The 26,389-nt window shown below is 26.8% G+C and overlaps 2 protein-coding genes across 2 annotated transcripts; one reads left to right on the top strand and one right to left on the bottom strand.

Moving 5' to 3' along the window:
• The first annotated feature begins 664 nt into the window (after positions 1–664).
• LOC129968518 (microtubule-associated proteins 1A/1B light chain 3C-like) lies at positions 665–9,880 on the top strand. The gene is made up of 5 exons (XM_056082494.1): positions 665–863; positions 2,950–3,005; positions 3,210–3,316; positions 5,960–6,135; positions 8,136–9,880. The coding sequence occupies exons 1-5, from the start codon at positions 788–790 to the stop codon at positions 8,195–8,197; spliced, it is 477 nt and encodes a 158-aa protein (XP_055938469.1). The 5' UTR covers positions 665–787; the 3' UTR covers positions 8,198–9,880.
• Positions 9,881–12,792: 2,912 nt separating this feature from the next.
• On the bottom strand, positions 12,793–21,042 carry LOC129981356 (mediator of RNA polymerase II transcription subunit 29-like). The gene is made up of 5 exons (XM_056092181.1): positions 20,664–21,042; positions 20,388–20,578; positions 18,295–18,341; positions 17,408–17,492; positions 12,793–13,136 (listed from the first exon to the last, which is right to left on the bottom strand). The coding sequence occupies exons 2-5, from the start codon at positions 20,559–20,561 to the stop codon at positions 12,912–12,914; spliced, it is 531 nt and encodes a 176-aa protein (XP_055948156.1). The 5' UTR covers positions 20,562–20,578; positions 20,664–21,042; the 3' UTR covers positions 12,793–12,911.
• Positions 21,043–26,389: the final 5,347 nt, after the last annotated feature.

Below are 26,389 nucleotides of genomic sequence, written 5' to 3'. Positions count from 1 at the left end.
TGGAAAACTTCAGATTCTAAGCATTTTATTTAAGGACTTTCATCATCATTTGAAATCTTTTTTTCTCTTTATATGATTCGATAATAATATAAAGACACGAAATCTCATAGTTTCTTTAAAATAATTGAAATGGAGACACAATTTTTAAAATTCACTGTTTCTGAAGGTATATAAAGCAGTCTTCAGTTTTAAGAAACGTTTTATCTCACTAGTTTTCTTCGCTAATATGTTAGAAGACCAAACAAACGAAAAAAAAAAAAGACCTGATGGTCAGAAAAATACAGAATTTTATGTTTTATGGAAAAGATACGAACCGGATTTTAACTTGACATTTGAATTAAGTCCATATCTTTTTTTTTAGAATTGGCTACAGACCTTGCAGCCAATCAAAAGTAAGAAAAGTTCCCTCCTTTCCACTTTAGCCAATGATAACTATCGAAAATTATGAACTTTTCATGATATTCGATTTCAGATAAAATGAAAGAAATTCCGAAACATGAATAATTCATCTGGTAAAATATTTACAATGACGAAATTTAAAGTTACCTGAATTCTTTTATCTCTTTATATAAAGAGTTCAAATAAAAAATTCTGATTTGGTGATTTCGAAACCAAATGATTTAAATTATGGGAAGAATCTGGCAGTATCATTGACCTCAAAACGTGACGTTGCGTAATTTACTGTTGTTTCCTATCGATCTGTCACATGTTAGATTAGGTATTTCCTTTTTAGTTTCAAAGTTGTTGAAAATTGAGCCCTTTGCGGCTAAAGAATCTTAAATTCGCCATGCATAAAATATTTCATGATCATTCCGACAAAAACGCAAATGCTATGGGGACATTTAAACAGCGAAAGTCTCTTGGTGAGTAATGGGTTGGGCTCGTAGTTTTAGCTTATTGCAAATGCCTTTTCATATGAACTTTCAATTTTGTTTACATTTTCGACTTTGTGATATCTGATACGCAGTTTGTATGTATTGTAAGTAGATCAGTTGAGTATTGTCATAAATAGTTGTTTTTTCTCTTTTTATTTTAATCTGTGTGTGGATTCTTGAGATCTTCTTTAGCATGTTTCATCAAATTTTTTTTTAACAAAATGCAACTTTTGTTTGAAATAAACAAAATTGTTGGATTCTATTGTTTTTATGCAAGTTGTAGAAATAAAAAGTCTAAAATTTATGAAAAAAAAATTTATTAAAAATTTTTTAAATGTCAAATGTCCTGTTTGTAATTTTCGTTTGAAACTACTCTCCTATTAGCTTCCATTGTTAACTTTTTAAAACCTAACTGAATGATGATTGTCAAATATTAAAATAATAATTGGATTTATCTCAGTGCTATAGGATCTTTTTCTTGTGAAATTAATTGGAAGAAACTTTATATTAACAGAGGGCCATTATGTTTATTTAAAATAAAGTTAGGATGGTTTCTCTGAATAATTGAGTAGAAATTACGGCCGGATTTCTACTCAATTATCTTGCTTTTATGTGAATTTTTAATAATGTCGTTTATTTTTCCTGGAACATTATTAAAAATATTAATTTTAAACATTTATTCATTTTGAAATGCAGATCATTTAACCGCAGAAATAAGCTTTTGTGTGAATTCAAATTGGGCGAGTATTTTCAGTAAAGGTATTGCAAACAGTGCAGAACTGATATTAAAACATTAAATTAAAAAAAAGTGTATAAATTTTTTGATAATGTATTTTTTTATAAATCTGTCAATTTTTAAACCTTTTTTCACTGTATAAGATGATCATTTTTAGGAATATGCTCTCTTTAATGTAGTTAAAATTATTTGTACTGTGATATGTTTTTTTTTTTACCTTGAATGATTATTTTTAAAAATTGATTGTTACTTTTATTTAAAATTTAAATTGCCTTTGCAATGCAATAATTTGAAATGCAATTTGAGAAATGATTGCGAATAACTACATTTATTTGCCAATATTGGATTTAATTTAACTTTGAAGTGAAAATTGATGAACTAGATCCTGAAGATTTTTAGATATACTTGAATTCTTTGTTGTTTTAAATTTTAATTGTGTTTGATATTCTCTCTCTAAATATATTGGTATAATTTGAGCCATATAAATGTTTACATTTTTATTAATTTTAATAACTGTTTTGACAATTTATCTTATACTCAAAAGGAAAAAAAAATGAATTAAATTTTAATTTTATTGAATAAATTTATAATGAAATAAGTATGAAATGTAAGAATTTGTGCATTAATTTTTAAATGAATACTATTTGAAGTACTTTTAAACACTGATTTTATTGTATTATAAACAGTAATGTAATTCATAAATTAATTAACCATGGGAAAGTTGTTAGTAGTTAAAATATATATTGTACAAGGTACATTAATATTTGCATGAAATTGTATGGGTAAAATTTTTTTTAATATGACAAATTATTTGTATGTTGTTAAAAAATATTTATTAGGTTTAAAATTTATTATTAACACTTGTTTTAATTTGAACTAGCATGTCTGTGTCAAATCAGTCGTTTTTTTTCTTTAGTATAATAAAATTTTTTTATGAAGATAACAATAAGAAAATTAAATTAAATATTCCATTTGATATTTTTACTGTGAATATTTAGAAAGCAATGTTTCAAAATACCTAATATTCTATTTTTAAGAATATTTTTTTAATTGCTTGATTTTTTTGAGTGTTGGAAAACTTATTAAATAACTGACTTTATTTTTAGCTTTAAAATCTTTTGGTTCTCATATTTTTTGAAATGATCTCATTTCAGGTCAAAAATAAATTCAGTAATTAAGTATTTATTCAAAAATTTTATAGAATAAATATAAAATATAATGTATATTATATATTGTTTAAAACGCATGTAGGATATAAATATAATGGCTATATTCCTAACACGTACATTCTTTATGTTTATTTTGCAAGTTCTAATACTCATTTTTTATCACTTGTAGCAACAAGGAAGGAGGAAGTTGAAAACATCCGAACAAAATTCCCTACAAAAATTCCTGTATGTATAAATTATTATAAAAAAATTTTTAATGCTTAAAATACATTAATGCATTTATTTATTTATATTATTTAAGTATAATGTGTTGTTATGCTGGATATAAATTAATGATAGAATTTTAGAGAAAACTACAGCTTGTTTGAAGTCATCTTTTTTATTTATGGAATATAATTGGTTTTTAAGTTTTTTTAATGTCTGTTTTAGGTGATTGTTGAGCGATATCATAAAGAGTCACAGCTACCACTTCTGGACAAAACAAAATTTTTAGTTCCACAAGAACTCACTGTATCTCAGTTCCTTACAATTATAAGGTGGGATTTTCCAACTCTTCATTTTTACTCTCTTGTATATGAAGTATAGTAAAAGTATTGACTATAGTAAATTTTTTTATGTGTTTTTATTTTCTTTTTGTAGCATTTGTTTCTATTTATAAAAGCTTAACATTTGTTGACATATTTAAAAATGAATTAATCATATTTATTATATGCATTGTTTGTAATTCTGAATTTTTTTTATTATTTCTAATTTTCAATTTCATTTTAAACTTTGAAAATATTCCATTTTTGTTTAATTTTGTTTTTATGTATTTATTAATTGTCTGTTTTAAGTCCTTTCAGTGTTATCATGTCGGATTATAGTAACACATATATGTCAACATTTGCATTCATGTTTTTTTCATTTTCTTTTTTTGCCATTATGTTGTCTATTATGGTAATGTCTAATATAAAAAAATATATATATTTCAAAGAATCTGAAAGATTATTCTATTCAAAATAAAGTATTTTATCTTATGACTTTATAATGCATTTGTAACATTGTGGTTAATTCATTTACTGATTGTATGGGCACTCACACACACAAACATATATATTTATATATCTTGTTTGCAAAATTTATCTTTTTATAACACCATATAAGCTGTAACATACAGTACACTCCCGATTATCCGCGGAATAGGGTGGCGCTGCCGCCACGGATAACAAAAATCGCGGATAATCCGAAGAAAGCTAGAAACGGGTATAGCAAAAGAGAAAACAGTCATTCCAACTTTGAAAAATCGTTTTATGTACAATAAAACGTAAAATAAACAGCAGGAAATGTTTAACTAACGCTAATATTTTAGTATATCACACAAAACTAATCTAAAATGCATTTTGTTAATGAAAACAGAAAAGTGCTTTGTACTTACGAGAAGCTCAAGGATACACAGAAAAATTAATACATATGTACTGTTTTAATACTGTAATGTATTATGTAATTACAAAAGCATAACTGTAAAACTACACCTTTTTGAAGAAATCAGTCATTTGTATTTGCTTCTTGCTTTGGAAGCATTTTCTCTTTGCTTGGAAACAAAACAAAACAAACAAAAAAAAAAAAACTTAGTGCGGCAGGCACGGATAATCCGCCCGCGGATAATCGGGAGTCTACTGTATTTTGATTAAGTCTGTATTAGCCAAAAAGGCAATATGTTACATTAAAGGCAATTTATAAAGGCATAAGATTCATTCCTTTAAAATATCCTCATTATGTTACTATTAATTGAATGAAAAAAATCTTTACTAAATTTTATAATTAAAAAAAAATTCTTTACTTTCAGAATTTGTCTCTTTTTAACCTTTTTCCTTTTGTTAAAACAGCAGTTTCTTTTGAATTCTATTCCATGTTTTTAGTTATAGGGCCATTTGATTACAGTATTTGCAAGGCTAGTTTTTCAAAGCTGTCAGTGATAATCTTTGAATTAAATTTGGATTTTTCTTTAATTGTTTTAATTTTTCCCTGAGTTAAAAAATAGTGACCATTGATCTCAGGGAATATTCATGAAGAGATCAATAATATTTTTAGATTGACAAAAGTTAAAATCAAAATCTGTGTTAACGAATTTTAATGGCTGAATCCTGCATGAGATATGGATGAATTATTGGCATGTTAATTACAGGTGAAAGCAGAAACTTGTCATCATTAAAGGGTAAAATATATATGACATTAAAATTTTGCATAATATTATTTGGAATCAGATTAATAACTCAATTTAGCCATAACATGGATAACAGATATATATGACATTGAACCTTGCTTGCATGATATTATTTGGAATCAGATTTAGTAACCTAATTCAGCCATAATGTGGATAACAGATTTATATCTAGTACTTGAAGTTAATATCCATTTTTTTTTAAAAATGTATCTATGTAAAACTATATAGTTTGTAATTTTATTCTGAAAATTTGACCCATTTAAAATTTAATTGTAAAATTTGATGTAATTTTTTATAAGCTATTCTTCAGAATAATTTTCAACACATTTATGATATTAGTTGCAGTGATTAGAGGGGAAAAAAAATACTGAGAATAAAAATTAAAATATTTACAAATTTTTATGTGTAGATTTGTGAAATATATAGAAGACATATTTCATTGAAAATTTTAATCTGCAAGTAGTATCAAAATGTAATAATATTAATGTTTCTAATCATAATCGTATTTTATGTCCTCTAAAACAGTTTCCATATGTTATTTTGCAAATCTAGCAAGAAATTCTATACTTATTATTAATGTTAAAATAAATACTATACTAATAAAGCTTTAAGAATTATTATCTTTAATTTATTAAAGACTACCACTAGTTATGTTATTATTTTACAAAAAGATATAAATAGATTGTGTATTTTGCCTTCATAATTAAATCTGGTTAAAGCATAATAACCTTAAAAATATAGTGTAGAATTTTAGAAATGCAGCCATAACTGTATAAATTAGGTATATCTATATCTGATTATTTGAATTTCCTATGAATACATATATAATACACTAAGCTATAAGTTTTGATGCCTTTTGCATTTTTATCAAAAACTGTTTCTTATTATCTGACTTTACAAAACATTTATAAGTACTGTTCAGTCATGGAATATAAAACAATATGTTTAGGGATTTTAATAACTTTTTTTATTGCAGAAATCGTATGCATCTTGGTGCCAACCAGGCTTTTTATCTTCTAATAAATAACAGAAGTATTGCTAGCATGTCCAAAACTGTTGCAGAAGTATATTTAGAAAGTAAAGATGAAGATGGTTTTCTTTATGTAACATATGCTTCCCAGGAAATGTTTGGTTGCTTCCATACTGCAGAAAGTAATTTTTTTCCCCATGTCTCTTATGCTTTAATGAATATTATTTCTTACATTATATGCATTCCTTTTAGAATTGCAGTTAAATCATAATGACTTTTTAGTCCTAAGGTATTTTTTTTTTTTTTTTTTAAATTTTAGAAAAGAAGATAAAAAAGGCTGTATCTTTCATAATGGCTATTCTTTTCTAGTTCACTGTGGTTTGACAGATCTTTTATTAAAAAAAAAAAAAAAAAAAAACTTAGCATAATAATGTTTTATTTATGAGAATTTCTTGTATATCATATGTGAAAATTTCATTTTTATAATGAAAGAGTTTTAAAATGTTCTATGCAATGTAAATTCAATTTATAATGTCTGAAGTGACTAAATTCTCAAATAATGAGCCTGCAATAAAAGAATTTGGATGTAAAGCCTAAATTCTTATCTTTCTACCTTAATATTTTCCCCACATGGAAGCATTTAAAAAAAAATCTTTAGATAATTTACTTTAATTTAGTGAATTTGAATTTTAATTCTTATGTTTCAATGAATGGCTGCTTAATTTCATTATAATTGTTCCATTTTATATTTGGCGCTTCCCCCAAATCAATCCCTCTCCTTCCTTTTAACATGCTTTAATAAATTTTTAATAGAGAAATCAAGTGTAAAGAATCCTATTCTATTCTTTTTACTAATAATGTTCATGTATCCATAGATTTTAATTTTTGTATTATGTTGAGAATAGGGTAATATGCCAATACCAAAAAATTTTATAAATTCCTGTAAATATGTATATTTGATCAAGTTTTCAAATTCTCTTTTGATTATATTGTTAAATCTCCAAGAAATCACATTTTAAAGCTAAAAGTTATCTAACCAAAATTTTGAAATCTTAAAAAATTTTACTTAGTAGTGTCATCATAATAATCTAAGCAACACTTTATTGTTGTTAGGTGAGGGAAGAGTGAGTAATAGAGAAAATTAGCCAGAAATCACTCCACAATTAAATATTTTTATATGCGTAAAATAAATATTTATTTTATGTAAGTGTTAAAATTGTAAATAAATAAATAGACAGAATGTTAAAAAAACCATTAAAAAATGTTCTTTTCAAATTAAACTAAAGTAATTAATTCAATATAAAATCTCAATATAGGTGAGGTATAGCTTGGCTCTAAGATATGGCAGTTGGCATTTTACTCTGGCAAAGAGTTATTTTACAGAGAGGAATAAAAGTATGAAACAGAAAGGATTACGAAGAAATTATATGGTTAATAATGTATGCTTATGTTGGAAGCAATGCATTATTTTCCTTTGCTTCTCTAAAGAGCATTCATTATTGGTGAATTTAGCATTATGAAGGAGAGAAACAAGATCTTGCAAATGTTTCTCATGCTCCCTAATTTGTCAGAGTCAGGCAGTATTATAGAAAATATCATATGTTTTCAGAACCAAAGTTTTAAAACATTTAAGTGTTTGTATTTAAAATGTTTTTAACCCACTTTCACCAGCAGTTGCCTGTGTTTTATTATTTTTAATAATTTACTAATTATATTTTTAGGATTAAGATTAGATAAATATCACACTGTTTTAAAGAAATATCTTACAATTTTGATTATTTATTTCTAAAAATAAAGTCGAGCAAGAGCATTTTTCTGCCTTCATTATATTCTTGATATTACCCAATCAATTTTCTTTTTAAGAAAAGCATATTAACATTTAGAGGATTCTCAGTGGTATAATTAGATGATATGAGATTCCTGGCAAACATTTAGAGTAGGGCTGATTTTTCAGAATTGGTGCATAATTCAAAAGGCAGTGTCCATATGCCTATGTAGCTTGCTTTAAACCCATAAACCTTGATAATTTGCTAATCTTTTACCCTGAAGTTATTATATGTTTAAATCGTGATGTTTAGATTTGCTAAAAATGAAATAAAAGCTTTTTTATAGTTTAGTGAGTCATTCTTTTAATATTTGACATTTTTCAGAAATAATGCAATTTAATAATTTTTTTTTTCAGTTTGCAAACAAAAGGCCAAAAGATCTGATTCTAAGTGTAGGAAATCAACATATCAAAACTAATATCGTGAAAATTCAATGCAGATATACATTGCTTTATGGTGATAAACACTGCCAAATGGAGAAAGTTCCAAAGACTGTTAATGAATGGCTCCATAAGTGATTCCTTTGCTCAAATAATATTGTTTAAGAGTATCTGCTAATGCCTTTTGGAGTGTTAGCTGGAATGTCTGCAGTAGAGTTTTCATGAGCTACAAAGTTACTGTGAAGTTGTTTTACTATCTTGTAATTGAGTGCATCCTCACTATTTTCTGCAATTATTCCTGCTCTCTCTACTTTTTGCAAATGTCTTGATTTTTATTATAATTTTTTTATATGTAATGTCCTTTGTTTCTTTGAAATATTTTGTGTATGTTTATTCTGTCAGAAGAAATTTTATTATTTGAAATGACTTCTTCCCATCTTTCTTTTTCTTCCGAAAAAAATGTGTATTCTTGTCTTGAAAACAAATTGTGCTGCTTTGTGCATATGTTAATAAAACTTTTCTTTTCACCAGTATTCTGTACTAAAAACAAATATCTTATATATTAATGATTATTTTGCACTATTTTAAATGTCATTTCCCCCTTCCCTGTATAATGTGAAATAGTAACATTATTACTACAATAATTTTGATAGACAAATTTTTATTACATAATTTTGAAATTATATATATTAATTTACGGATGAAGTAAAAATTTGTTGTTTTTAATTAGGAGTTGCTGTTTTTGTAAATTTTCAATTTTAATTAACATTGTATAATCTGAATTTAAAAAAATTGAGTGCCTTCATTTAGCATATATTTTAGTTTTATTAATAATGGAATATTTGAAAGTAGAATATTGTTTATGAATGATCTACAGAGATTTAAAAATTTCATTGATAACATTTATATTAATTTATATAAGTTAGAAAATTCATGAAATTAAAAAAAAAAATTATTCTAAATTATTAGTTAGAGATTAATTTCAACTCAGCATTTGCCATAAAATCATATTAGTTATACCAAAATATCTTTCAGGATTGAATGTTTATTATTTTCTTTTATATGTTATTGTGTTATAAATGCTTACTTTATAAGGATGTATAGGGGGATTGTTTATTTTATAAGGATGTATAGTGGGATACATGAATGGTTTTGTCAGCAATTAGAAGAATCTACTGCAAACTCAAGTTTCTTCTTTATATGTAGCAGCCAAATGATATTAATGCAGCTAAGCCATAAAAGTAGGTGAATTTTTTATAGTGTATGAAAAATTGAGGAATTTTATAATATGCAAGGTTTTATGACTTAGTAGCATTTAATTTTTTTCTACCCTTTCAGATAAATTTCAATTAAATATTTTAACAAATAACATCTTATTATTTTGATAGTGGCCAACATTTTGGAATGACTTTATTTCTAATTAACTGTAGTTTATTGATATTCACTTAAATGTGTTATTTTTATTTGGTTACTTTCATATCACCCTAAATTTAAAGCATATTTACTATAATTCAATGCATACGTCCAAAGTGTATGTTGTTTGTTGTGACCATTCTTGTGATTCTGGAATTGTGAAATATTAAAAGATTAATTCGAATAAATCGAACAAGCATTTTGCGTTTTCAATGAGCTTTATTGATCCGAGTGTATGTAAATTTTCTGAATTTTTATTTGTATTGTGTATGAAGTTTTATTTGTATACAATAAAATTTATAAACCAAGCAAGCATTTGTTATTAGGATTGTTGAATTTTAAATTTGTAGCAAATTGTCTACATATACAATATAGACAATTATGTTTATTGCATTAGATTTTATTATTCTAGTTTTAATACAGAAAATTTACAAATGAAATTCAATCCAGAAAGTAGTACAAATACGCATATAATTGATGTTATCATTTATAAGTAAAAAATAGTATGTTATAATTACATACCTTTTGAAAAAAGCATTGTAAAGCAAAGGAAAAAGCAATTAAAACTATTATAAGGTTTATATAAAATAAAAATTTTAAATTCTTGCAGGATCAATAAATTCAATATTCACTGCATAATTCCTTTCATTCATTTTTAGATATTTTCTTTTTAGTACCTTCAAATAAACAATCTATTAGTTTTGTTGCATAGGAAAATTAGAAATAAAATTCTCACTTAAATGAAATTGGTGCTATGCCATGAAAGAACTTTCTCACATTGGACATCTATGAACATTATATATATAAATAATATAATGTACATTTATAAAAGAATTGCAAGAACCTTTAAAGCAAGCTGAAATACTAGAGTGTGTTTATTAAATAAGGTTTTTAGTTTAAATGAAATGTAAAAACTCCTAACTTCTTGAAAACATTAATTTTATCAACATTGCAGCTCTCTCTCTCAACTCTTTAATATTGCTTTTTAAAATGTACAGAGTTTCTAAAAGGTGAAACAATCATTTGTTTCTTCAACTATTTCAATACTTCCAAATGCAAAATTTCATCAATTACAGTATATGTATGTATGAAAATGCTGAGAATACTTTATATATGAGTATGATAAAAAGTTACAAAATTAAATGTTTTTATGTGTGATAAAAGTAATTAAATGTGTCAATAAGTAAAAAGTTTTTCTTGCATTCATCTATAAGAACACAAAGTTTCATACTTTTGTCTATAAAATTTTCTAAAATATTAAAATGTGAATTTACTGACATAGACCATTTTTCCATACTTCTTATTAACCTTACATTGTTTTGTTTCTAAAGATTATTAAAAGAGCTGAATCAAAAAATAACTCATTCATTAACATTAATTTTTTTAAAAAGTGATTAAATAGTGCATTAATTTAAGTGCTTAAAAACTTGCTCAAATCGAACAATCTCGTATTCTTAGGCTTTTGAATTCATCATACTTCAGTTAGCCATGATGCTAATATAAATTAATATATTGGTTACTATTCAGTTACTGTTTTACAGAATGAAACCAAGCAATGAGTTTCTATAAATATCATACTACTTATTTATGGAAAATTGCTACTGATAATGAATCTTGTACATGAAGAATGGACTTTCAATATTTGCAGATTATTTAAGAATTAATAATAACAAGCTTCTTTTAGGTCATAATTACTTTGTAACTTAATAAGCATTAAAATCTTACCAAACAATTAAAATATCTACCTATAACTTGCTCCTACACAGTTCTTTTTTTTATAACTGTTGAAATGATGCACTTTATTTTCAACAATGAAATGAAAGATTTTTGTTTTTAGTAGTTACACAAATTTTAAAAAAATACATGTGTAAAAGTACAATATTGTTTGAATTTTTTTTTTTTTAAAGAAAAACTAAGCAGTTTTGATATTTATTTATTCTGCTCATTGGAGTATAAAACTAGTTTTGTTTTCAGGATAATAGACTTTAATATTAAGGAAATTTTTGAACGTCTTCACTTTGCTTTTATAAATATTTAATTACATTATTTTGACAAACATTATAACGCTTTGAACTATGTACTGATTATAGGAATTCATCTATAAAGAATTAATTCAAATTACATACATTTTCATGACATTTAAAATACTGTTTGACTATAAATAAGAATTCATATATCTTTAATCATAACTGAATGGCATTCTGTATTTTGATTGTGGGTATTTGTAATATACTTTTTATAATTATAAGGAAAGATAGCAAGAAGTCACAATACTTCATAAATAAATACATGGCAAGTTGTTTCCAATGAAAATTTTTTTTTAAATATTCGTTTTCACAAGCTATTTTTGATGGAAGGTGTGGGTAGGATATTGCACTATATATGTAATTCAATTTTCTTGCAAAAAAAAAAAAAAAAAAAAAAAAAAGCGAATTCTAATAAAGCAGTGTAGTTGACTATTAAAGATATGTTCACTAAAAATTATTTGTAGTGTTCTTTAAAATTATCTTTTTCAAATAACTATATTCTTATTGAGTAATATTTAATATCTTTCAGCAATTAAAAACAAAATATGGGGAATTATTTTGTAAAATTTGATTTATTATATAGCTATGTTTGTTTTTCATTTTCCAATTTTGAGTTACTAAACACATACATTTTCTTAATTGCCCAGAACAGTATAAAGATCAATTCCCTAAATTTCATATTTAAATGTTTAGAAACTGCAATCATTTTTCAAAAAGCCATGAGATTTAATGTCTGAGATTTGCTCTTTGAGTAACAATTTCTGCTAATATTTTAGTCTCCCCCCCCAAAAAAATGCCCCCTGAATGCTTTAGTTTTGAATTATTACATATTGTGACATGTATCTTATACACAATGATAACTTGAAATGACAAAAATTTGTCTCCTTGTTTATTAGCTAAAAATTTCCTGGATTCAGCATATTTTTTAATTCATCTAAATTTAACCCTCCAATAGTATGATGTCTTTCAGCATTGAAATAAACATTTAAAATAGAAATAAACAGTCCTTGTTTTTAGCAAATAATTTTAATCTGAAGAATATTTTTAAAAAAAATAATACTAATAAATGTGTTGTTTGCTTCGGAACTAAATAATAAAAATGGAAGCAGTAATGTGGTTGTGGTTAGTGCAGAATAATCATATTATTATTATAGAGAATTTACAAGTTTCTAATATTTACATGAATTCTAATATGAAAAAGAATTTTAATAATTTATTTCACAAACACATCAGTTGTACATAGCTTAAATAAACAAACTACATTCCAATGTTCCATCTGTACATTTTACTGAAATAATGCAGTAAAGACAGATTAATTGCTTTCTGATTTTGTAACATTTCGAACACCTTCAGATAGTATTTCTTGAACAGATTTTGTAAAATTGACCTGAGCTTTCACAGTACTGACATACTGTGTATAGGATAAATTCACATCTTGAGAAGGCCCACTGGATGCATCCTGCTTACCTAATGTCACATGCAAAGGTAAATACTGGATACTGTCTTTGTGCTGTAATGTACATTCCTGAATAGCTTTCTGAAAAAATCAAAGCATGGAACTGTATTAAACTTTATAAACATAAAACAAAATTTTATAAAAAATTATGTTGTACACTTAATTTTTAGAATTGCAATAACTACACAACCAATTCGCAAAATTAACCATTGCTGATACATATTAACTCTAGACAACAAATGTTTTTATATAAGTAAATTTAAACTCTTAGAAATGAGGTTAAAAGAATAAATTATTCACATTTAATGTGGAAGTGAAACGTTGACATATTATATAATCTATGGAATGTCTAGAAAATATACAAATAAGAATTATTTCCTAAATTATAAGAAAAAGAGCTAGCTTGACCCCTTAGAGGGATGAACTAAAATTATATTAAATGACAATTTGATGTGAAATAAAATATAGATTATAGTTTCCAAAATAACAGGTATAACTATCTATATAAAAAGGTATTTTGATAAAATTAGAAATGGAGAAAAAATATCCAATAAATAATAAAAAGATTTAGATTAGGATATTAAATTTTAGATCAATTTTGAGTTTAGCTGGAATGTTTAAAATAATCAGTAAAAAGAAATTAAATAAGAATGAAAATTGTCATGGACTAATAAAAATAAAGTTAAAAAAATCTTCAAGCCAAAATATTTTATAAAAATGTCAATACAATTCAATATCTCTATTTTATTCTTAGTACTGGATAGTGAAACATCTGAATGACCTTTCATACTCTGAACTATTGATCACACGTTATGGTCGGAATAACAAGATTGACAGTGATTTAATAAATTGTATTTAATTCAAACAATAATAACACAATTGATAGAAAAGCAATTAGCTACATTTTCACAAAGGAAAATTTCATAGACATATTAAAATAGATATCTTTATGTGAGTAACCTTTTGTTAAACCAGTTTCCAAAATAATATTCACAACAAAAAAAGGAAGACCTGATCATGCTAAATTTTTGTTGATCTACATGAATTAAAAAAGTTTATAATCTAGTTTGTTCAATTACTTTTCATCGAAATGCTGAATATTTAAAAAAACATTTTTTTTTTTAACTTTTACATTTATGTAAAGGAATTATTGTAACCATTAAAAAATTAACATTTGAGATTTTGACGAATCTCTTCATTTCAGACTTTCTAGGTCTGAAAAACCTATTTTTGACATTATGTTTGCCTGTCTGCAAATATTATAGCTCAAAACTGCTTTTAGCTAGAATGGTAGAATTTGTTTTCATCAAATTTGTAGATTTCTATCAAATTTTGAATGAAATCCATCTGAAGCCTGTCTGGCTGGCTGTTTGATTAGAAGTGAAACTGATATCTCCAAAAAATTTGATATACAGACTTAGTATCCAAAATGTAGATTATCAAATTTTGAATCGAATATGTTAAAGGGCATACCATCTGCTGTTCTGTACTTTCACATTATGTAAATGGAATAAATATCTCATAAGAAATGATTTAAATCAATGATATTCAGTTGTTATTTTGTGATTAAAGCTGTAGTTCCATGTCAAATTTCGGTTTCATTCAATCAGCAAAAAATATGTTCAAAATGCATATTCACAAGATATGATACATTGATTTTTAGCATGAATCTAATTATTATTTGCTAGTTGCCTGCAAGGCATTTGCAATCTTATCAAAGCAAAGGGAGAGGGATAAGACCTGATGATGTCGTGTCCACATTACGTTGGAAAGGGGGTGCAGTAACTTCTGAGAGTAAAGACCCTTGAGCAACCGGGGCAGAAGTCTAACTTCTAGCTCAAATGACGATGGCACACACATATTTGCTTGCACAACCCCTTTTTACAGGGGGGACTCTTTCACACATCTCACAGATAGAACACAAGGGGAGAACAACCATGCTCAAACCAGGGCTCGAACCCATGATGCTTAGATCACGGGGAAGACGCGCTTCCCAGTGATCTAAGCCAGGATGCTGGTTGGGATAAGACCTCAGTTGGAGGATATACGAAAAAATTTGGGGGAGATTACTCCTACTGATTATTTATACAATGGAAATTGTCAAGCATTAAATCTGTGTTTTTTAAAAGTCTTACATATGTACTTTTCATTATATTATTTATATATAAACCTTTCTAATGGAATTCCCCCGACATTATAGCACTATTAAAAATGTAAAAGTGCAGTTCCTTTATCCTCTAAATCATTGCAATTTCTGGGTAACTATGTTATCTGTTAGAAATAAAGCAAAAAAAAAAAAAAAAAAAAAAAAAAATTGCCAAAATTCAGGAAAAATTTGCACAACTGTTTAAATTGGTATTATTAAAAGAACAGTTTTTTAAAATTTTGAAATGTATAAATTTCATTTAAGTAGTAATATTTTCAAAAGTTATCAGAAACAAACAAACAACAAAATCCAACCTAATTTTCAGTTAAAATTTCAAAATAAATTATTAAAAATTTTAAAAAATGCACTAAGGTGAACTTTTTTTAATCCTGCAAGATATACATGTGCCAAATTTGGTAACTATAGGTCAAATGGTTAGGCATGTAGATTACCAAAACAAACGTATTAATCTTTATTATTAGTAAAAGATATATTTTAATATGTAATTACATTAAAAATTTTTAACAAATAAAATTTATGATCATGCATTTGCTACATTCACTACTTTGTTTTTCTAAGATTCTTTGTTTAATAGATATTAACAATATGATTCTGAAATTGATACTGTCCAATATTTAACATGTAAAAATCTTGTAGGCTTGGATGAAATAGACAAATTCATCATTTTATTTGCATATAAATACAATTTATACTATCATAACTATATATATCATATAAAGTTAAAAATGATAAAGTGGGATAGTTTGGAATGAAACAATCAAATAATGGAAGATAAATATATTAAAAAAAAAGGATGCAAATGCAATAAATCAATCAAAAAGGCGCAAATCCATTTCAAACAGCCTCATGATAATGAAATTTCAATACATAACTTGCAAATATATGAAGTATCATTTTAATCATGTGTCTCAGAATAAACTTGCATTTGGAAACAAAATTGTTCAGTGAGGAAGAAATGCAATGCTGCTCTAGATTGGTATCTCTTAGTAGATTATCAATAAGATATTAATATAAAAACATATTTTCAAATTTTTTATGATTCATCACTTTGCAGTAATTAAGAGAATTATCTTCTCAAAGAGGATTGATATCAAGTTACTCTGTGATTAGATGATTGATGACTTTCTTTTTATTTCATATGATTTGATCGGCATTTTCCAAGGCATTTCAATTCAATCAAAGATACCCGAGACACTCTAGGAACAAGAGTTTCTAGTTGCTAAGTATTTTCAAAAACAAAACAATCAGAAATTACTATTCTAGACAATTGGGAGAATATATTTTGATTTCTCCTTTTATGAATTCCACGAGCAATAGGTGTATGACATTATTTTCAATGAAAGGACACCAATCCTCCTATTAAAACTCAAATTCCAATTCCATCTGAGAAATTTTATTCATGTTTACTTTTTAAACAAATTTTTGCAAGAAAAAAAATATATTAAAAAAATAATTTCTATGGAAGGGGGAAAAAATAACAATCCCAATTATTTCTCATATTATTTAAACCTTTTTCCATACATTACTTCATCTTCTGATTATATTTCTATCAATAATATATTTTTATACAGCTCATACACAGAATCATATTTTTAATTGTTTGAAACAATGTATTTATTTCAAGAATATACACTGGAAAAGTGTTATTGCACACATTTGCTAAGACCTTTGAACTTAAGAACATGGAAAAAGGAGAATGTCAAGGAATATATATTTATAATTGTATATTACTATAAAGAACCTTGTGTATGAAAATGAAAATAAGATTTCATGAAGTGCAGCACAAAATGGGATCTTTGCATTTAAAATTTATTATCAGATTAATAAAAACTCAAGTAATAATTTTTGTGATAAATAATAAAGTTATAGGATAAAATAACGAGAAAATATTAATTTTTAAATGCCCAAAAATCGTGTGCAGGACAATACAAATAAAATTATTTTGTTTTCTAATTTGTGCAGAAAATAAGCAAATACTCTTTTAATATAATTCATTAATTCTTTTTTATTAGAAACACAGGTGAAAATTCAGTGAATTTCAATTTAAATAAGTCAAATTATAAGAAATTTTTATCATTTTATATTACATTTTATTTGATCCTTAAGTTATAGTTATAGAACTAACTTGAGATTTAAATATTACAAAAGAAGAAAATCTGTCTTAAAAAATATAAGTATTACTTACTAAATGCAATTCAATTTGATTGCAAATGGAGAAGAAGTCATCAAGGGTTTTATCAAATCTAGGAGGAGCTTCTTCAATAGTTTTTCTTTAAAAGAATATAGTAAATGAAAATAAAATATCAAGACAAATATAAAGGATGATGGAAATATTTTCCAAAATCTTTTTGTAAATTAACAGGATTTAAATTCAATTGCAAAAAAGAGAGATTACAGGAGATTTCAGTTTAGGCAGAGTCAATGTGTAGGAAAACATTATTTGCAAACTATTAAGGCTTCCATGCAAACATCAAATCATAAAATATTAGAATTCCCTCCTGACCAATAGAATACTAAATATAGTCATTATTAAAACAAACAGAACAAAATCACTTAAGTAACAACTTGAAGAACTATATTTTTAAAAAATACCGTCTTATATTCAAAAAATGCAGAGCAAATAAGGCAGTGAATTTTATTATTTGTAAGAAAGGATTACACTATAAATGCTATTACAATATTGCTAAAATAATAAAATCTAAATATTTAGGAAACATTAAGAACATCAGAAGCTTGAGTAGAATCTACTCAACAAACATTAAGAATAAAATACTTAAATTTATAAAAGAAATCTATAATGGTACATTAAGTTTTCTAATATTGCATTCTACTATTTTTAAAATTGAATTTCATGAAAATTGTCAGAGTTTACCGTATTTTAATAAGCAATAATAATAACAACAAAAAAGCAGAATTAAAGTAATAGCAATTCATTTAATTTTCTTCAATTTTATGACAAATTTCTTTTAAAATATTATTGTACTTTTAAATTTTTAAAGGAATGTTTTTATATAATATTAGAGAAAAAATAGTTTTCACAAAATTTAACAAATTACATGATCTTATACATACCCAGCAGCCATATGATTTACTCTGGCACCGGCAACTTTCATAACATTCTAAAAGGAGAATAAAAATCAATTCAATAAGGCAATATTAATTTTAAAAAATGCTGGCACAATTTGCAAACATTGAAATCAATACACAAGTTTACAGAAAAAAATAAATATTGATAAGGTATCATACCATGCAAATAAGGCCCTTTTTTACTATAGAGGATCTTGAGATTCAATTGCCAAGCAACCAAGATATGTAACAAAATTTTGCTAGTTTGCAAAAGCTAGAAATCATAAGTGTGATCTTGATATATGAGCCGTTTATTTTGAAAATGGGGCAAGTCCATTTTTTGCTATTGTGAGATATTTAAAAATTTGCGTTTCAATAAATTTAAAAATATTGGTAAGTATTAATATTTTTTGTATTTTGTGGAACCAGATAATGTAAGTTTATAATCCAATAGTGTTTACAGTGCGGACTAAAAAAATTAAGAGTTCCATTATAATTAAATGAAGTTGGCTCACTTTCAAAATTAAAGAATAATTGCAATCATTCATTTAATTGGGAAATAATATTTCAGTTGCACCAGCCTTTTTTTAAGAATAAAAACAAAATACTATTCAAATTTTTATAAATATTTATTCATTTGATAAAAAGGGAAACAAAACCAAGAATATTCTAGTAGAAAATATAACAACAAACAATTCAGTTTTATGAAGAATTTCCATGAAATTATATATTTCAATTTATACGTAGGTATAATCAATTTGAATTTTATTCAAGATTTAACATTTTAAAAAATTCATGATGAACGGAAGTATATATGGTAATAAATCCATCATATCCTTGTATTTTTCAGATGTAATGAATCTCTTTTTCTTATATAAAAGATACTTTTATATTTCTGAAATTACTTGGAATTATTTATCTTCCTCGTTGTGTTGACAAATCGATAACTTTAAATTCAAAATCTCATTCTATCGAAGTTTTGTTGAACATTTTGTATAGTGCATCCCTTGTAAATCTGATACAGCATATAGTTAAACAATTCACGGTTTCTCCATCGGTATTTTTCTTTTTTTTTTAAAAACCACTTTTCTCAGAGGTTGGGTTGAAAATAAATTTCCATGTTTAATTTCATGTACTAAAAATTTATTACGTTTTCGACAATTTTGTATTATTTAATAGTAATCTTGGGAAATATGCAAGAAACTGGTTTTTGGATTGAATAGTTACTGGATAGTTCCACTCCAAAATCACGACTGTTTGGTAGAAATGAATGTCCTGATAGTAAAAATTTGTGATCAATGATATTTATTTCGTTGTCACTGGACTGAATAATCAGTGATGGAAGTAAACATTATTATCGACACACAAAATTAAGATATACTTTTTATTATTTATAAAACACTGTACAACCACCAATTTTCAATATCAAAAATAGAAATACCATGATGTCAAACGGCCACATTTCCTTCACCATAGATCAGCCGGAGCTAAATTTTGCCGTAATATATTTGGTTAAATATAATTTCAATCTAAGATGGACTTGCACCACTTTCAAAATAAACAGATTTTCAATACTGTTAAGAGCTAAAACTTCCATCAAAATACTAGAATCTAAATATTTTTTTACTATAAATTTTTTACTCATAAAAAGATTGTAACAAGTTTTATCTATAACTGTTATTATCTCCATTTTTTTCAAAAATGGACTTGCCCCACTTTCAAAATAAACGGCTCATATTCCTAAGGTAAATAAGTAAGTTCAAAGTGTTACTATAATAAGAAATTACCCCCCAAAATTATCATGCTTTAGAAATAAAGAAATATTGACCTGTCATATAATTCAGTTTCAGTTCAATATCAAAGACAAAAACATTTCATAATTAATTACTCTTGACAAAATCTTGCAACAAACTTGAGTCGTTTTATTTTTGTACATAAAAATATAATTTGTTAAATGATAGTAAATTTTACATTTGACAAAGATTGTTAAGTAACATATGCAGCTTATTTTACAAATAGAATATGAAAATTATAGTAACAGAATCCCAAACAAAGTGCTCTAATTTACAAAATCGTTATGACAACATTCATAAACTTACCGCAAAAGAATTTTTCAGAGACCAAATCAGAGTTTTTACTTTACTAACATTATCATATTTGAGTTCAATTTGTTGCTGTACATGACTTGGCTGAGGAGGTGGCGGAGGCTGTTGTTGTGGTGGCATTCCAGGATGCATAGGAGGTCCAATTTGTCCAATAGAAGCCGACATCATTTTACAATCACTGACAACTTATGTTATAAAAATTATAATTATGAAGGAAAGTTTAGAACAGAATGTTTAGTTGTATGGCTATGGCTGAAATATTAAACTTACGGAACGCCGGTTTTCCTTCTTTGACACTAGTTAATGCGAGAATAATTGAGTTTGTTTCTAGAGAGATAATTCAAATATTACGCTTTAGCTCAATTTAATTAATAGATTTATTTTATTTTTCGAGTTTCAGACTTTCGTCTGCTGAAATTAACTTAAAATAACAATGGGGAAAGAAACTTTTCGGAATCAGTGAGGCTCGTTAACCGGAGGACGCTTGATCCGTTGCTAGTTCAAAAGAGGGGGAAGTAGCTCAGACGATGGACGTGCTTTATTTCGGTAGTGATGGAAATGGGGGAAAGACGCTCTAGATGTATGGTTGCTTGTGGAGGAGAAGCTTTTTGCGGTGAACATTTATGAATACGCGCATTTTTGTAATGCATGATGTGAACAACTGTTGGTTCCAGGTTTTCTAGAGAAACTAGATTGTTTCAATTATTTGTTTTTTTTAAAGGCAAACAAATTTTTTTAATTAACTTATCTTTTCTACAAAGGATCTTGTTGCTGTTTTCTTTATTACTTCTGTATTGTTTCCTACTTATTTTTTGAAAGAAACAGGCAAGATCCATCCACCACCCCCTACTTAGAGTTGAATTTTTTGGTCAAGCTGAGCCATAGAATTGTGACTATAAAAGATTTTGATAATGATTTCTCTCATTGATAAATTTAAACTGTTTCACTCCGTACGAGCGGACCACATGTCGTCGTTGGTCATGAAAAGAACTTAAACTCAATAAATAAATGCTCATTTAGCGGACTGTAATTCACTTTTAATCTACACTCAATAATTTGACGGGAGCCGATGATATACACATCTCTTCCCGGCTGCTTGCCACTCAACTCACTGTTTTCACAAAAACTCTTTTTTTATACAGATGGCGCGACGGTAGTATGCAAAGATATATTCAGTTCAAATATTTTTTTTTTTTACTAATTTTTGGCTAGTCCTCCAAATGCCCCTGTGGTGAAAGCTTATAAGCCAGTTAATAGCTACGCTACCCGAGCAATTGCTTTTATGTCGTGGTCATGTTACTGGGCTGCGAACCACAAGGTCCCAGGTTCTATCTTCGCTCATAACAATTCGCTACATTGGTGACCTCGAATGATGAACCCTCAATCTTCGTACAGCTGTTGTGGCGCCATTTACCCACAGCAAACCAAAGTCGTCAGACTCACTTGACGCAGCAACACAAAAAGGCTGCAGACACCCAAAGTTGTCAGATTGAATTGACGCAGCAACAGCAACCACTCCATAACGCTTGGCGCTACTCAAATGCTCAAATGGGTACAGGTGCATTAGAATCAACAGCTAATACATCACCAATCAACAGCCATATCGTTCGTCTCACCTCCGACTCACTGGAGGGAGTGTCTGTGGTGAATGCTTATAAGCCAGTTAACAGCTACGCTACCCGAGCAATTGCTTTTGTATCGTGGTCATGTTACTAGGCTGCGAACTACAAGGTCACAGGTTCTATCCCCGCTCATAACAATCCGCTACACCCCCATCACCGTTTATTGTAAAACGGGAGTTCAATCATATAGTACTTTAAAAAGGTCGAAAGACTGTTAACGAAAATACTTTTGGTCATATCATGTTAATATATACAGTATAAATTTCAATTATTTGCTTTAGAATGGGTGGAATTTCATATACCCTCATATATCATCATATATACAGTATATATCATATATCATATCATAGTTTCATATATCATCATATATACAGTATAAATTTCAATTATTTGCTTTATAATGGGTGGAATTTCATATAGTCATGTCAATAGAACTAGAAGACAATGAATGAAATTATATTTTACGGACGTCAATTAACTTAACTTTAGTTGTAGTTTGCTGAAAAAATATTTAAAACACTTGAAACCACTCTATCAATAATAAATGATTTTCGAGATTTTGTTTCAGTTGAATATATTTCTATGTTTTGATGCCATCATTCCTAAATCACATACACACACACACACAAACAAAAAAAATGTTCAAAAGTTTTTTTTAGAAATTGTTTTTTTTTTTAGTTCATGATACAGAATTGCAGTTTCTGAAGCATATAAATTCTATAATCAGAAGGAGCTAAAAAATTTCACCTCCCCCTTTTAAAACGCTTGTGTATGAATTTTTTTTGATGTAAATATCCGTAAATGGATTTTTTTTTCATAAACGTCATATTTATTGATTACTTGAAATTGACGAGAGTGTTTTATATTATCAAGATATCCGAATCATTCTCTTCATTTGATGTGAAAACTGATATTTCAGTATGGTACATGAAAATTTGCATTTGTATATAATTTATTTTAAGGGCTAAAAAAAAATTCATTAAACTAAAATCATAATTCAATAAAACAAAAAAATCATTAAATAAAAGGGTTTTATACAAGTGTATTTTGCATAAAAGAGTTTAAAGAGCAATCGGACTTTTTAAAATAAAAAGTAATAGATGTAATTCTAAGAGTTTCAACTATTATTTAACTAAATCTTTCAAAAGAGTGAATATAAAAGCAATAAAAGTAAACTTTGCATTGGTTTGTTTAAACTATAATTATTGAGCGTCATTTCAACCATATAGGATACGATAACCAAATAAACAAATGTGTATAGATATTACACTTCTTTGGGAGAGGGCAAAAGTTTCAAGATTTCTTTTTCTTATGTGTTATCCTGGTAATTTAATTTAGTTCTTTTATTTCTTTTATAAAGAAATACACTTGAATTAATTGAAATTAAATATAATTTAAATTTCAGGACATTATTCAAAGGAATTTTTTTCTTCATGCTTTTGATTTATTTCGTTTGCTTGTGGTCATTTTTTTAACAATTGGCTGACCAACTGAAGAGAAAAGTCCTGTCAATTTTTACATTAGAATATTTAATTAAATTGAAAAAAGCTTTTATTTCTTTTATCCTGAAAAATTAATTTCAAAGTAGTAATTAAAATTTAAAAATAATTTTACACTTTTGTTTATATTTATTTATTTTTTTAAATGCCATATACGAAAATTAAAACATTAAAAACATTCAAAACTAAATTAAGTTCTAATCAAAGGGACTTTCAAACTAAATGGGAAGGTCTTGTTTTTTTTTATAGAACAAAAGAGGTAGACGCAGATATTTATACTGGACAGGAAAATAAAATATTAATTACTTGCAGGAAAAGTGACCATACAGAGTAGAAGAATGTATGTATCATGTATAGAGTTAAAATGATAAAAGTATACTAGATGAAAGCCTAAAGCAAAAATTAATGTTTTTCTATTTCATTCTGAAAAGACCTTTTAATATAAAATAATCCTGAACTGACCATCAGTTTATTTAACCAAAGATAAGAATTATTGATCTTGCTTCATTTATTATATAACGTCGGACGCAATTGTAATGGGTTGATTATATTGAAAAGACAAAAAAATTTACTCCCCCCCTTTTATTCGTTTTCTATAAAAATCTGTTGTAATCAGGGCCAGTTTGTTAGCAGGCAATATAGGGGCCTTAGGACCCCTGGACTCAAGATTTTTTCTGTTAGTATTTTTGCTACATTTTCCAGCTTATTTTTGCCTTCATTTGATAAAAACACGCTATTTTTCTCGAATTTATTCATATTAAAATCAAATAATATTTAACTTTCAGATTATTATCTTCAATTTGTTTTTTCATGTTTTTTAATTTACTTGCAGATTATAGCGGTTCAAATTTTTTAGTAGTTGACTGACAGATCTACAAATCAATATTCGTGGCAAATTTTGCTTACGAATATTTATTTTGTATTAAAAAATTTGTAATTAATTCTTACATTTTACAAGGATCTGATAATTTGGGAATGGGATTTGTGATGTCGAAAAAACTTGGCAAAACAAAGGCCATGGTCTATTGACCATATGTCGGATTAGTTAAATATAAGAAAAAATATCCAAATTCAAAATGTTTATTTTTTGAATTATAACAATCTACTTTTAATTCTAATAACATTGTTGAAAATATCTGTGAAGGTAGATTATAATATGAAACTCAATCAACTTTTTCAAAATATTTCTGATGGTTTGATTCATGAATGCGTTATATATGATCAATTATAGCTTAAAAATTCAACTTTCCGCAAACAAAATTGATATTGTCACGTAGAACTATAGTATAGAACTCAATGACACACACAAGAGATAGAGCTAAACCAATTTATTAACTGAACTCTGAACACAGTAACTGAATGGTGGAGGTTTAGGAGAGCCCGCTTCCAACTGAAGCTATCTCCTGTAATGGCGAGAAGTTGGATCAACGTAGCTTGGCGTTCCTTGAATGCCATGGACATTCCGTGGTTCTTGGTGGTGGATGCTTGCAGTAGAACTGAACACAGTAACTGACAAATCTTCTGCTTTTATACTAGTAGAGAAAGTTCCAGAATACTCTTCTGGAGACAGTAAGAAAAGTCCAGAACACTTGTCTAGTAAACTAAAGAAATGTCCAGTATCTTCTGGAACATGAAATAAAGGAAAACATAAAATCAAGGAATTAAGTATTTACATATACTATTAATCGCATTGTCTCTAGCGGGATTCGAACCCAGGTCTCTTGATCATGAGACCAGTGCCATGACCATTCGGCCATGGAAATTCGACTGTCTTTCTTCAATGCGGCAATGTTTCAAGATAAAAACATTCGCCTTAACTTTAAATTAGAAAATTACAAATTTCTAAATTTAAATTTATTAAGTGTCATATATAGAAGCTAATGTTCTTCGTCAATTACATGTTTGTTCGACAATAACGTGTGTCCATCATTACTTGTTGTTTCATTTTAAACTGTAAGTACTATTCCAAAGACTAATTATTTAGAGATTTAATTAAAATAAAATGTATCCTAAAGGTGAAAATTAAAGGTACCCTATATTGGAAATTGAAGAGGGAGAAATCCCTCCCGAAAATTTCCTTATTCATGGGCCCTCGCAGTTCTTGACCTGGTCGTGATTCTGATGCCAAATTGTGTGACTGAATTGGAGAATGCATTCGTCAGAATCTGGGAACAACTCAGGCACGATTTTTAACATTTTACTTGTTTAATATTTGCAAAGATGAAATTTTGTTAATGATTTTTCATTGATGTAGTGTCACTTTCTGATGTGTTCGAATTTTCAGGTTATTTAAATATCTGTAATAATATCGATTAATTAAATTTTGATATTAGTTTAATTAAATTGAAAAAATTTAAATTTGATCGGTTAATTACATTTTGATTTGACCTTGCAAAGTTCGAAAGAAAAGAATTGCATTATTCTATGATACTTCTAATATCGAATTTTCTACTTAAGGCAAAACAAGATTGAGAAATAACTCATTTTTGGTACAATAAATAATACAAATGTGATTTTAAAAACTGCTTTCATTAAATCTGTTGTTAATCAAATAACTTTTTTTTATGATAACATTTACTACTGACTTCTACTCATTGTGCACTGGATGTTTGGAAAGAGGCGTAGAATATGCATTAATCTTCTCCATAATCAAAATAATGTTAAGGATGGTTGTTCTTATGTTAAAATTTTAAATTTCTACTTCGAGCAGCACTATTTAAGGGAAATTCTTGTTTTTTAAAACAGTCAAGAATTTTTACTAATCGGATAATAATACTGGACTCGCGTGTTATTTAAAACGTTCGAGTATTTTCATCCATTTCTCTGAATGATGGTATGTGTAATTTCATTATAATAGTTTATTTAATTGTAAAAA

Source organism: Argiope bruennichi, chromosome 1, assembly GCF_947563725.1.
Source record: "Argiope bruennichi chromosome 1, qqArgBrue1.1, whole genome shotgun sequence".
NCBI lineage: Eukaryota > Metazoa > Arthropoda > Arachnida > Araneae > Araneidae > Argiope > Argiope bruennichi.
The sequence above is the reverse complement of the archived record's forward strand: the minus strand, read 5'-3'. Positions and strand labels throughout refer to the sequence as shown.

Bases quoted from the DNA above. Each gene is read 5' to 3' on its own strand.
- LOC129968518 (XM_056082494.1), top strand. From the start codon at position 788: ATGCATAAAATATTTCATGATCATTCCGACAAAAACGCAAATGCTATG. The intron at 864-2,949 runs GTGAGTAATGGG...TATCACTTGTAG, and splicing joins TAAACAGCGAAAGTCTCTTG to CAACAAGGAAGGAGGAAGTT. The intron at 6,136-8,135 runs GTAATTTTTTTC...TTTTTTTTTCAG, and splicing joins TTGCTTCCATACTGCAGAAA to TTTGCAAACAAAAGGCCAAA.
- LOC129981356 (XM_056092181.1), bottom strand. From the start codon at position 20,561: ATGATGTCGGCTTCTATTGGACAAATTGGACCTCCTATGCATCCTGGA. The intron at 18,342-20,387 runs GTAAGTTTATGA...TTCTCCTTTTAG, and splicing joins CTCTGAAAAATTCTTTTGCG to AATGTTATGAAAGTTGCCGG. The intron at 13,137-17,407 runs GTAAGTAATACT...TGATTTTTTCAG, and splicing joins ATCAAATTGAATTGCATTTA to AAAGCTATTCAGGAATGTAC.